This window comes from Sinocyclocheilus grahami, unplaced genomic scaffold, assembly GCF_001515645.1.
Source record: "Sinocyclocheilus grahami isolate Dianchi unplaced genomic scaffold, SAMN03320097.WGS_v1.1 scaffold469.1, whole genome shotgun sequence".
In the NCBI taxonomy this organism is placed as follows: domain Eukaryota; kingdom Metazoa; phylum Chordata; class Actinopteri; order Cypriniformes; family Cyprinidae; genus Sinocyclocheilus; species Sinocyclocheilus grahami.
This window is the reverse complement of record NW_015505648.1, coordinates 284,813-296,585: the sequence shown is the minus strand read 5'-3', so window position 1 is coordinate 296,585 and position 11,773 is coordinate 284,813. Positions and strand designations below refer to the sequence as shown.

Sequence of the window (11,773 nt, the reverse complement as noted above, 5' to 3'; positions counted from 1 at the left end):
ACTGCTCCCATCACAAAATTACATTTAGCAAGCAATAACGAATTAACTACAACTACTCTTCCTCTTAATCTTAAATCCCTTAATCGCCAAAACTGTAAAACTTGTTTTATTTTATTTAAAATCCCAGTCCATGAGGCATCTCTCGCCTCTTTTACATTTACTCCTATGTTCACACCTAGAATCTTTGTATATTCTTTCATTATTTTAAATGGAATATCTTGTCCTTCTATATGCCCTCCTCCCACACTCATTATTTCTGATTTATCAACATTTATCCTTGCACCCGATGCTTTTCCGTATGTTTCCATATGTTTCATTATCCTATTTATACTTTCCATATCTTTAACTGTAAATGTTGTATCGTCTGCATACTGATGAATTATGCTCATTCCCCCATATGGAATTTGGATTCCTCTTATTTCCTTATCTCTTTTAACTAATGTTGCCAAAGGTTCAGCTGTTATGGAGTACAACAATGCCGACAGCGGACATCCCTGCCTAACCGACCTCTCCAGTGGAAAGGAATCAGTTAAAACCCCATTAATCTTTACACAACTCCTTGACTTACTATACACTAAATTTATCCATCTTACAATCCTCTCCCCAAAACCGAATCCTCTCATTACTTGTTCTATAAAACTGTGCTCTACCCTATCAAATGCCTTATTTAAATCCATACATATAATCAATCCCCCTTCCCCATCCTTCCCCATACTATCCACTACATCTCTTATTGTGCATACTGTATCTGTGATATCTCTACCCGGTATGCTATACGCTTGACTTGGTGATATTATGCTCCCTACTATCTCTTTTATTCTATTAGCTAATACTTTTGTCAAAATCTTATAATCTGTATTTAGAAGACTCAACGGCCTATAATTTTCCAACTTAAGTGGGCTGCCTTTATTTTTATACAAGATAGTGATTACCCCTAAACTCATTGATTCTGGCACTTCCCTTCTCTCTTCCATACTTTTATATAGTTTCCATAAAATTGGCGTTAAAATCTCTATGAATGTCTTGTAAAACTCATGTGTTAACCGCTTTAAAGACTTCTTTTCTTTCAGTTTCTACATTAGGTGCATATATATTTATCAACCTAAACAATGCATTACAAAACACAAATTCTATGACTAACAATTTTCCTTTATCATCTTTATATATTTGCTTTACACAGTGCACTCTTTCTCTTTTTATCAAAATCGCCACACCACATGCTTTTTCAGTTCCATGATTAACAAAAATATCCTCTTCCCATAATTTTTTTATGTTTTCCATAATATCCTCTGACCAATGTGTCTCTTGTAAACAAATTATATCTGCTTTCAACATTCCAATCACCTTCTCAACCTTATTTATTTCTCTTAGTCCATTGCTGTTTAAGCATGCAATGTTCATTATGCCCCACATAGCATATACTGCAGTTAAAAGGAATCTAAACCGCATTTGAATAAAACCAATCTCTTACTTTATTCCGCTATACTGTTCCATCCCTTTCTTCTTTCTTTTCCTCTGTAGTCCAATGTTCTTCTCCTCACATGTGTCCATTTCCTCCTCCACATTTGTTCCTGGAGTCTCTAGCACCACGTTCTCTCCTCCTTCTCCATCGACCTTCTCTTTCATTTTTCTCAACTCCTGGATTTTCATGCCTTGACTTTGCGCATTACCACCTTCTTGACTTTCACCACCACTTTTAGATGTCTCCCCATCTTCTCCTTCAGTCCTCTGTTCCTTCGATATTTTCACATATCCAGCCTTTGAACTTGCCTCTTTACTCAGTTTCAATTCCTCACCTTTCTTTTCTTCTTTCCCCTCTCTCAGCCACAGCTCCGAGACCACCTCCTCTCTGCAGCTCTCCCTCCCAGTAACTCTCTGTTCTGCTGCTGCACCTTTTCTGCTCCATGTGTCTCTTCTCACCTCCTCCACAGCCACTGAATCTCCCCCCTCCTCATCCTCTTCCTCATCCACCTCATACAGATCCGATAACTTTCCCTCGCTGTCCTCTTCTCCCATCTCCACCCGCGTTTCACACACACACATAATCCAGTTCTCATCTCGCACGTGTTGCAAATCCCTTCATTGCATTCTCGTGCATAATGTCCTTGTTTGCTACACCTATAGCACTTGAAGCTCGGACAGTCTCTCACCACATGCCCAGGTTGAATGCACAAGCGACACACCTTCACCTGTCTGTCATGGATTACTCGAAAGTGCTCCACTCCCCCCTCTGTCTCAAACTTCGTAGAATATGGCAGCGATTTGACGGTGTCTGTGAATTTGACTTTTAAGAATCTTGTTCCGTCTGCGATATCAGTTCCTGGCCACATTCTCCTTTTGATTCTTGAAACCGCCGTCACTCCCCATTCCGTCAGCTTTCTCAATATATCTTCATCCTGGATATACGTTGGCAGTCCCAGGAACGAAACCACCATCTCAGTGCGACTTCTTTCTTTCGCCATGATTCTGCTCTTTTTTATCTTTAGTCCATCTAGTACTTTCTCCTTTCCTTTCTCCTCCTCCATTGTCAGCTCGTATTGTCGTGGAGTTTTATATCTACATCCGATCACCACTCCACACTCCTCTCTTACTTTCTTCAACACTTCCATCATGGTGATTCTGTCCTCTCCCTCTATCTCCACCAGTACTGTTAGCCGCTTCTCATAATTTCTCTCACTTTGTTCACCCTCGTCCTCCTTTTCTCTCACATTCCTCTTGTCAAATCCTCTTTCCTTCTCCATGTTCTCCATCTGCATTTTCCACCCTCTCAGCAATAGAAGTATTTATCCCCAAACAGCAAGAGCTGCTTGGGGATTAAATAACTCTGCCGAGAGCAACTTCCTTTTGTTGTTTAAAGTTGTTTAGCAGCACACCAAGGATTCCCAGCTCTTCCAAACAATCAATCTCCACCTGTTCTCTCCACTGACTCACTCACTTCCTGAATTCCACAAGAGGGCGCTCAGGGTGGTATGGCATGCCGGATGAGTAACACAGCCTGCTTTTTTTATAGTAATTCTACAAAGTTTAACTCCACCTGACAGTTTCATTTTTTTTTATTTTAAAGTTCACAGCACTTGTCCCTCCATAATTAACATTTATTTTGGTAACAACGGAGCAATAACCCAACTTTGTTTGTTACATCTTTTTAGTTGTAAGGGACGATGATTATAAGAAGGGCCTTTGAGCTTTGCATTGGCTACGGACGCCCTCTGTAACAAACTCTGTTTACAGTATGTTGTACAACAAATTTTTATGCTGCAAAATTAGCTTATTTTTTGTACTTGTGGACAGGCACAGTGTGTGCTCAAGAGCTTCAGTATCAACACTTTCTTTAGTATTTACATTTTATTGCATGTTACATGCACCTGACTTGTTTACTGGTATAAAGGCTTTATTTGTTTAGTTTTTTTTCCACCTTCAGGGCACAGTTTGCATTTGACTCATAACAAATATAGTATTTTCATAGTAGTAGGCATTTTTATTTACTCTGAAATGTCTTTATTGATGTCGAAATGAGGAACATTGCTATTATATCGTTGCATTTAATTTCCTCTAGGTGTTAGTTTTGATTCTGAATTTTCCTCTCAGTAGTTTTTGTTTACTGTAAGATGGATCAGCAGATGAAAATGCTCTTGGTTAGGCAAAATGTTTTTCAGCTGTGTTGGCTCTCATATTACTATGTTCTCTGTTTCAACTAGTTTTTGTTCTTGTAAATCTAGCTCTCATATAAAAGTAGCCATAGATCCGAGAGCTCAAATGGAAAGTTTTGTATGACTGTACAGTATTGCGAAACTTCCACATTGGCATGTCAAACTCAGCGAGTCTCCCAGGTTTCCAGTGTTCAGTTATTTTGTTGTTTGTAGTATTGGTCCTAAATATCACTGTTAAATACCTCTTTGTCTCTATCTGCAAAACATTAGTATTCATGCCTACAAGTGAATCGCACACTTTATTTACTGGATGCATATATTTGGTTCATTTCTTGAATTTAATTGCTTGGCTATCAGTGACCGCAGAAAGAAACTTGGGTCATTATATTACAAGTGCAAACTGTAAGAAGGTGCTTAATCAGACAAGCAGTAGAAATGATAGTGTTCATTGTTTTTCATATTGCTAGTTAAATGATAATTGTAAGAAACCACAGATTGGGATAAGATGGGAGCAGTTATAATAAACTCAACTGAAAAAAATCTTAATGGTTAAACCCTGATCGCTGTAGTTTTGTGGTTGCCAGAAATTTATTGAAAAAACAAACAAACAAATATAGCGTCAATGTTTCAGGCATTATGAAATAGCATTTTGGTGTCTGTGTATTTCAGTAACTGAAATAGTGTTAATATTGGCTATCCAGACTACAATAATCTGCTTTGTACCTGACAAGCACCCATACAGTAGATGGCTACATAATAAAATGTAATCAGAAAGGGCCTTTAAATTGTTATTGATGTTTATGTTATATGTTTATGTTATAAACATGAATTGACAGTGCACATTTACTCACACAAAACACTGCAAAATCAAAGAAATAGACTAATAGACTGTGATATGCATTAGCATACAACAACATAAAACATAACATTAACACCTCTATAACAAAAACAATAAGACATATAACTTATTAAATATTTGGGGCATTTGGGGTAAAAAGCACCTCTGCTGTTGGGGCTAAAGGCACAATAGTTAACATGATGATAAATAGGTGGCTGACATTTACAGTTGTTATGGTAAGTTGGGTGTCCACCTTAGAGATAGTCAGCATATTTTTAATGGAACCATCATCAAAATACCATATTTATTGTTACTACTGTAAAGCTGTATTAAATTAGGCCTATGGGATCTCCTTCAATGCTTTCAGAATCTTTTTAATTTTAACAACAGTATTGAAAAAAACGAAACTATTTTATTTATCAAAATAAACAGAACATAGCACAAACTTTGCTAAAGTGATTGATTTGAACAATAATTCCCTTATATTATTCACAACATACGATTTTAACTAAAGTATTTGTGTAAATAGTTGTGCTTTTTACCCCTTGTTTAGAGACATGAAGCCGACTCATACATTTATAAGATTTTTAAACAAAACAAACCTCTTTACGATTTATTCCTACACAAAATATGTTGCCCCATCAAATATCAATAAAATGTATATATTTCTGCAATCATACATAATGGGAGTAGTGAAAAGCACAAACGTCAGGTCTTGTTTTCAGTATTATTAACCATAGCATTCTTAATGTAACATTTATTCTTTGTAACTCTTTCCTCTGTTTCATTATTATACCTCATTTATCATTTTTCTTTCTTACGATAGGCTACTTTTGATGCTTAACGGTCATACTGTGAAGCATAAAAATCGTTGCAAAATTACGGTTCTCATTCTGTGTCACGTATTGTGTTCCTATTGGTCACTGAACATGTTCCGCCATAAACCTACCTCATCATTTCCGCTTCCGTATATTGAACTAGATGAATCTTGTAAGGTTTTTAATCGCTTTTTGTGTTATTCCAGTGGTTTCAAAGAACTTTTAAAATGCGTGGATAACAAAGATGAAGACGGGATCTTCCCCTTGAAAACAAAATATAGCTAGAACATATACGTGAATGCATTTATCTGCTGTAAGTACAATTTGTCTTGCTGTACCAAGTGTTTGACAGCAAGGAGGTGTTTACGATGGCTGTGCTGTAACACCAGTGTGACTCAGGTTTGGTGCATTGCCTGGCGATGCGAAGATGATGATGTGCTGCTCGGATGGGGTTAGAAATAGGAGCTCGTTGTGGGACGTTAAAACTTCCACACCTTGACAAATGACGATCGCTGGCCATCACTGATTATTTTCATCTGATCTGACTTGTGCATTACGAAATTCCTGTAAAATTAGAATTGTGGCTATGGAGGAGAGTACTGAGCTGAGGGAAGAGTGGACCTTGCTCCTCTGGACCACGGTTGCTTTTCTGGTCCCAGTGCTCATCACACTGTGGTGCAGCTTCCAGCGTCCCAAACGCAAAGTTCAGCTGAAAGATCTGTTCCGAAAGAGCAAACATGGCTGGCACTACACGGACCTGTTCAACAAGCCCACCTACTGCTGCGTGTGCTCTCAGCCCATCCTGCAGGGGGCGTTCTGTGACTGCTGCGGCATATGTGCGGATGAGGAGTGCATACAGAGGGCAGATCGCATCCTCTCATGTAAGGAGATCATGACCCAGAGTCAGACAGATGGGAGGTTTTACCATCAGTGGGTCAGGGGAAATGTGCCCCTCGCCAGCTACTGTGCCGAGTGCAAACAGCAATGCGGGAATCAACCTAAACTCTGCGACTATAGGTATTTAATATGTCCATGAGCTTCTTTCTTTCTTTCTTTCTTTCTTTCTTTCTTTCTTTCTTTTCTTTAATATTTCTGTCTGTAAATATTATAACAATATTTACAGACGTCAAAGTCAATATTTACAAGAAAATGTTAAAGAACAGACAGGTGTTTTTACATCTTAACTTAAAGCAAAAAGGATGGCAGAATGGCAACAACTTTAGACACTGTTCAATAGCAGCAGAGAGCACACAGCCTAGAACAGAACTTGAAAGCGTCTGTTGAAATCCATTTTTGTTAAGGCTGTGGCACTTTAAAATACATCCCTGACTATTGAACAAACAGAGCAAACCAGAAGCCTGTCCTTTTCTCTTGTGTTTAATCTTTCTAAAGCATGGTTTGATTAAAGAGTCAGTAATCCAGCTATTATGACCAGGTCCTTCCACCTCAATCCTCAATGTCAAAGGTAGTGCTAAACTGGTGCCAGGTCCGCTTTTGCTAAGGCTCAAACCAAAATAAGTGCTGATTTAAAATCATTTAAAAATTATTTGTGCCATTTTTTATGATTTATTAAAAGTATATTATGTGCAAAATAAGAAATCTTACTGTGAGTTTTACTACAGAGGGTTTGCAGTCAGTACAGCTACCAGTTCTAAGTGCCCTCACTCACATTTTTTGTTTTTATTTTGAAATATATATAGGTGTGTATGGTGTCAGACCACAGTGCATGATGACTGCCTTTCTAGTCTGAATGATGATTTGTGTGATCTTGGAGAGTTCCGCTCTGTTATCATACCTCCACATTACCTCTATCAAGTCAACAAACTCCGCCGAAGACACCCTGATGAGTACAGCAAGGTGAGGATCCATCCACAAACACAAAGATATGTAAAAACTTACATATTTTACAACGGAGACCATTTTTTTTTTATTTTAAGCAGGGCACAGAGGTTATTGGTCCAAAAACAGATTTTGTTAAAACCAAGCTGCCAAAATGACTAGTTTTCTACTTTTTTTGTTTGTTTTGTCTTAAAGGAGACATGCCTGTTTTAAACCAGAGGTACAAAAACAGGGAATAAAATGCCAATTTATTTCTATAAATTTTTTAAATAATAATTATAAGTATGAAATATTGTGTCCCATTTTACATACTTTTGCACTATTCTTCACCATTGTGTAGTGTAAGTTCCTGGCTGATGTACATGTTCATTGTGCTTGTTTTTACATATATGATATACAGTAGTAGTAACCTGTTGAGAATAATTGACAGAACTTTAAAGGAGAATTAATTTTGAGTAGTTTTCCTTTTTCAAATGTAATTTTGGCGTTTATGAATGTAATTTATATTGCTGACACAAACACATAATTATCAAACCAGAAAATGTATAGGTGTACAAAATGATTAACCATTAATCAAAAAGCAGTGTAATAAATGTCAGATGTATTGCTTTTATATGTAAAAGTGTTTTAGACTGACATCTTTGACTTTTTCAGCATCTTTTTTTCAGCATGAAAAAATGCAACTTGCATCTCGAGTCACTGCATTATTTCCATTCTTTAATGCAGTGTTTGTGTTTAAAAAAAAAAAAGTGACAAAGGCTTTTATTTGAAATGAACAGTATTTATAGATTAAACAAATATATATAAATTAAAAGATGCATAACCATTTGAAAAAACACAGCTGTGAATAAATTCCAAACAAAAGAGTTTTGAAATGTTGCAAAATAGATCAATGCTTGCACAGTCGACTAAATGAAAATAATGAAAATAACCTGACCAATTATTTCATAGTTTTTTTTTTTTTTTTTTTTGTATGCAGCTTGCTGCAGTCTGTGGGAGTGGCTGGACTCCGGTTCTGCTCTTGGCAAACACAAGAAGTGGCAACAACATGGGGGAAGTTTTGCTGGGAGAATTTCGTACCCTCCTGAACCCCGTGCAGGTGTGATTTGAGTCTGTGCTTACATTCACATAATCAGCCAATCTCTCTCTCTGTTTCCATGCATTCTTTTTATTTTGTTTGAAAGACAGATCGCATTCTTCCTACTATCTAATGATTAAAACAAGAAGTTAAGTTATTTCGTTTTTTATTTCTCCAGGTGTTTGATCTTTCTGAGCTGCCTCCCTCTAAAGCCCTGCAGCTGTGTACTCTTCTGCCCCCAGGCAGCGTGCGTGTTCTGGTGTGTGGGGGAGATGGCACAGTAGGCTGGGTTCTGGATGCCATTGATACCATGAAGCTGAAGGTGAGAGCTGTAGCCAAATAGTTGAGTGGACTTGAACATGTTATACATTATATTAAAATCAGTTGTTGTGGATGTAAGCCAAGCTTTTTTCCCCATGTGTTTTAGCGCTGTGCCATATAATGACTGTACATGTACAGTATGTGGCCTTACTAGTAGGATCTGTAATGTCATTATGTGATGCTTATATTCACATTCGTGGTGTTATTTCATTAAATAAGGTAATTTGTTGTTTCTTGGGATATTAAAATATTGTCTGTGCTTGTCTCTTTCTCATTCTGTAAAGGGTCAGGATCAGTTTATCCCTCTTGTGACTATCCTGCCATTGGGCACAGGCAATGATTTATCAAACTCTTTAGGATGGGGAGCAGGATATGCTGGAGAGATTTCAGTAGAACAGGTGCTCAGGAATGTTCTAGAGGCTGAGGTAGTCCAAATGGACAGGTAAGACCCTGGCTGTGCTGTAAAGTCTTGAATTATGAGGAATGGCTTTTGTCATTTCAATTTATTTTGTATTTCTGCTGTTAATGTGTTAGGTGGAAAGTTCAAGTTGTCTCCAAAGGAAACTATTTTCGTAAGCCAAAGGTCAGTACATACAATATATGATCAACCAGCAGGAGGATGTGCCCCAGAAACATGCAAATGAAATTATTTGTATGCTAAGCAAATTTGAACACAACCAATTTATTATCATAAAATCCCATGAAACGCAGTATTTGTTAAATCAATCATGAAGTTGTTTTCTTGCCAGGTGTTGTCCATGAATAATTATTTTTCAGTGGGTCCTGATGCTCTCATGGCACTGAACTTCCATGCGCACAGAGAGAAAACGCCCTCCTTTTTCTCCAGCCGAATCATCAATAAGGTCTGAGGCGTTTCCTGTCCATCTTTTCATTTTTCATATCAGGGGATTAATTCATTTTTCATATCAGATAAGCTGCATATTTCAATGTAAAAACATTTATATCTGTAAAACCATCTAATTTCCTTTATTTAACTTAAGTTTGCTTACAGTTTACTTGTTTCAGAATCATTTCTTCAATGTTAAGACTGTATATAACTGAGAAAATGTCATGACTCTGGAGTTGATTTATGCATCCACAATTATAAAAAGGACCCTTTTTATATGAAATGTCTTTAACTACTATGTACTAGCTTTTAAATCATTTCTTTTAATACAATGCACTTATTATATTATATATTTTTTAATTAATTTCTTTAGATACATCTATACACTGTTGACCCTAACCCTGCCCCTTAACCCACCCTTAAACCATACCACACTAAACCTGCCCTAACTATGTCTCACTTCAGTTTGCAGCTAAAGTGTTTTGCAATAAAACATGAATGCAGTAAGTTCACTGTACCTATAAAAACTTATCTATCGACTTACTAGTAGGACTATTACACAACTTTTCCTGTATAACACACTGCTAGGTTCCCCCTTTTCATTAAAAACAGAAGTGTTTTGCAAATTCATTGCTGACAGTGCTGACAATGTTCTTTTCTCACAGGCAGTGTACTTCTTCTATGGTACCAAAGATTGTTTAGTGCAAGAATGTAAAGATCTGGATAAGAGGATTGAGGTAAACATTTTAATTTGCTTACAGAGACAAGTGATTCAAAGGAAAAGTGTTTTCTAATTGTTTCCTTTGTTGTTGTTGGTGTCATATGATTAGTGCATTCTCTGGAAGCCTTAGCCTTGACAGGAACTTCCTGCTTCATTGCTGTGGTGTCTCAGTTATGATATAATGATGAAATACTAAAGCCTGGAATACACTACATGGCTTTTAAAATCGCAACAAATTTTAAAACGCAGTCATAGAGGAAAACTGGCCATCATACACTAAACGCCTGAGGATCAATGGATGGAATCATAGTCTGAAGCTAAAAAAATGGGAGTCTGTGATCATCACACACTATGAGATTTTCAATGAAATCTGTGAACTCAAATCTGCGGACTGGCTCTGACTTTCGACAACTAGCGTCAACTTCTTTGGACTGTAAATCAGGGGAAAATCGGGGCAAAAATGTTGTAGTGTATTCTAGCCTTAAGAATCTATTTCTGCAACCCAATTCACATACTATCCATCCTAAATAATATTCAAAATTAGAATTAGTGTGTCCCAAATCGTGGTTTGTTCAAATGAGTATGCTTAAGGTACCTGGATGGTTTACTATTTCTGGTGGAAATTTAAAGTCCAGATCTTTGCACACTCTTAACAGCTAATCCCGTGGGCTAATACCCACGACCCATTGCGTGTTGGATGAGGATTAGACTAGAATTACAAACGTGAATTAAAAGTGTTAAAAAAAAATACAGACATGGCGGATATGCGAGGCCGATGGACAAGTAGAGTAAGGTGACCTGTTGAAAAAATATTTATTTCATGCTATCTGCGTTATATTCCATCTGCAACAACATTTAGATATTTTATAAAGATACATTTAGTCATTCATTTTTAAATGCAGTATTATGCAAGCACATGGGGAGAGTTGAAAGATAATTTCTCTCCAATACCATAGGAAATTAAATCATTGTTCAGATCATCAAACAAATTTAAATATTACACAAAGATAATGCAAGTAAATACAAAATGCAGTTTTTAAATGATGATTTCATTTATTAAGGGAAAAAAGCTGTCCAAACCTACGTGGCCCTACATGAAAAATAAATTGCCCCCTTCTGTTAAATCATGAAAGAACTGCAATTAACCATATTATTTTAGAAAGCTGAGTTAAATTTCACTAGTTAGATTACTGCCAGACCTGTTGAATCAAGAAATCACTTAAATAGAACCTGTCTGACAAAGTGAAGCATGCTTAAATAGCAACACATTATGCCGTGATCTAAAGAAATTCAAGAACCGATGAGAATCAAAACAGTTGACATGTATCAGTCTGGAAAGAATTATAAAGCCACTTCTAAGGCTTTGGGACTCCAGCGAACCATGGTCAGAGCCATTATCCACAAATTGAGAAAACTTGGAACAATGGTGAACCTTCCCAGGAGTTGCCGGCCAACCAAAATTACTCCAAGAGCACAACGACGACTCATCCAAGAGGTCATAAAAGAACCCAGAACAACATCTAAAGAACTGCAGGCCTCACTTGCCTCAATTAAGGTCAGTGTTCATGATTCAACAATAAGAAAGAGACTGGGCAAAAACGGCATCCATGGGAGAGTTCCAAGGCAAAAGCCACTGCTGACCAAAAAGAACACAAAGACTC

General features: G+C 37.1%; 2 protein-coding genes across 2 annotated transcripts in view; one reads left to right on the top strand and one right to left on the bottom strand.

The window, feature by feature from the left end:
* LOC107553312 (neurofilament medium polypeptide-like) overlaps positions 1–2,952 on the bottom strand; it is a 5,816-nt gene extending 2,864 nt beyond the window's left edge. The window contains exon 1 of the mRNA XM_016235503.1: positions 1,472–2,952. Within this exon, the coding sequence (XP_016090989.1) occupies positions 1,472–2,043 (572 nt within the window). The 5' untranslated portion in view covers positions 2,044–2,952. The remainder of the gene's footprint in view (positions 1–1,471) is intronic.
* A 2,497-nt stretch (positions 2,953–5,449) lies between these two features.
* Positions 5,450–11,773, top strand: part of LOC107553311 (diacylglycerol kinase epsilon-like) — a 12,349-nt gene continuing 6,025 nt past the window's right edge. Inside the window, exons 1-8 of the mRNA XM_016235502.1 lie at positions 5,450–6,323; positions 7,007–7,163; positions 8,125–8,244; positions 8,402–8,545; positions 8,829–8,986; positions 9,079–9,127; positions 9,294–9,407; positions 10,057–10,128. Of these exons, the coding sequence (XP_016090988.1) occupies positions 5,893–6,323; positions 7,007–7,163; positions 8,125–8,244; positions 8,402–8,545; positions 8,829–8,986; positions 9,079–9,127; positions 9,294–9,407; positions 10,057–10,128 (1,245 nt within the window). The 5' untranslated portion in view covers positions 5,450–5,892. The remainder of the gene's footprint in view (positions 6,324–7,006; positions 7,164–8,124; positions 8,245–8,401; positions 8,546–8,828; positions 8,987–9,078; positions 9,128–9,293; positions 9,408–10,056; positions 10,129–11,773) is intronic.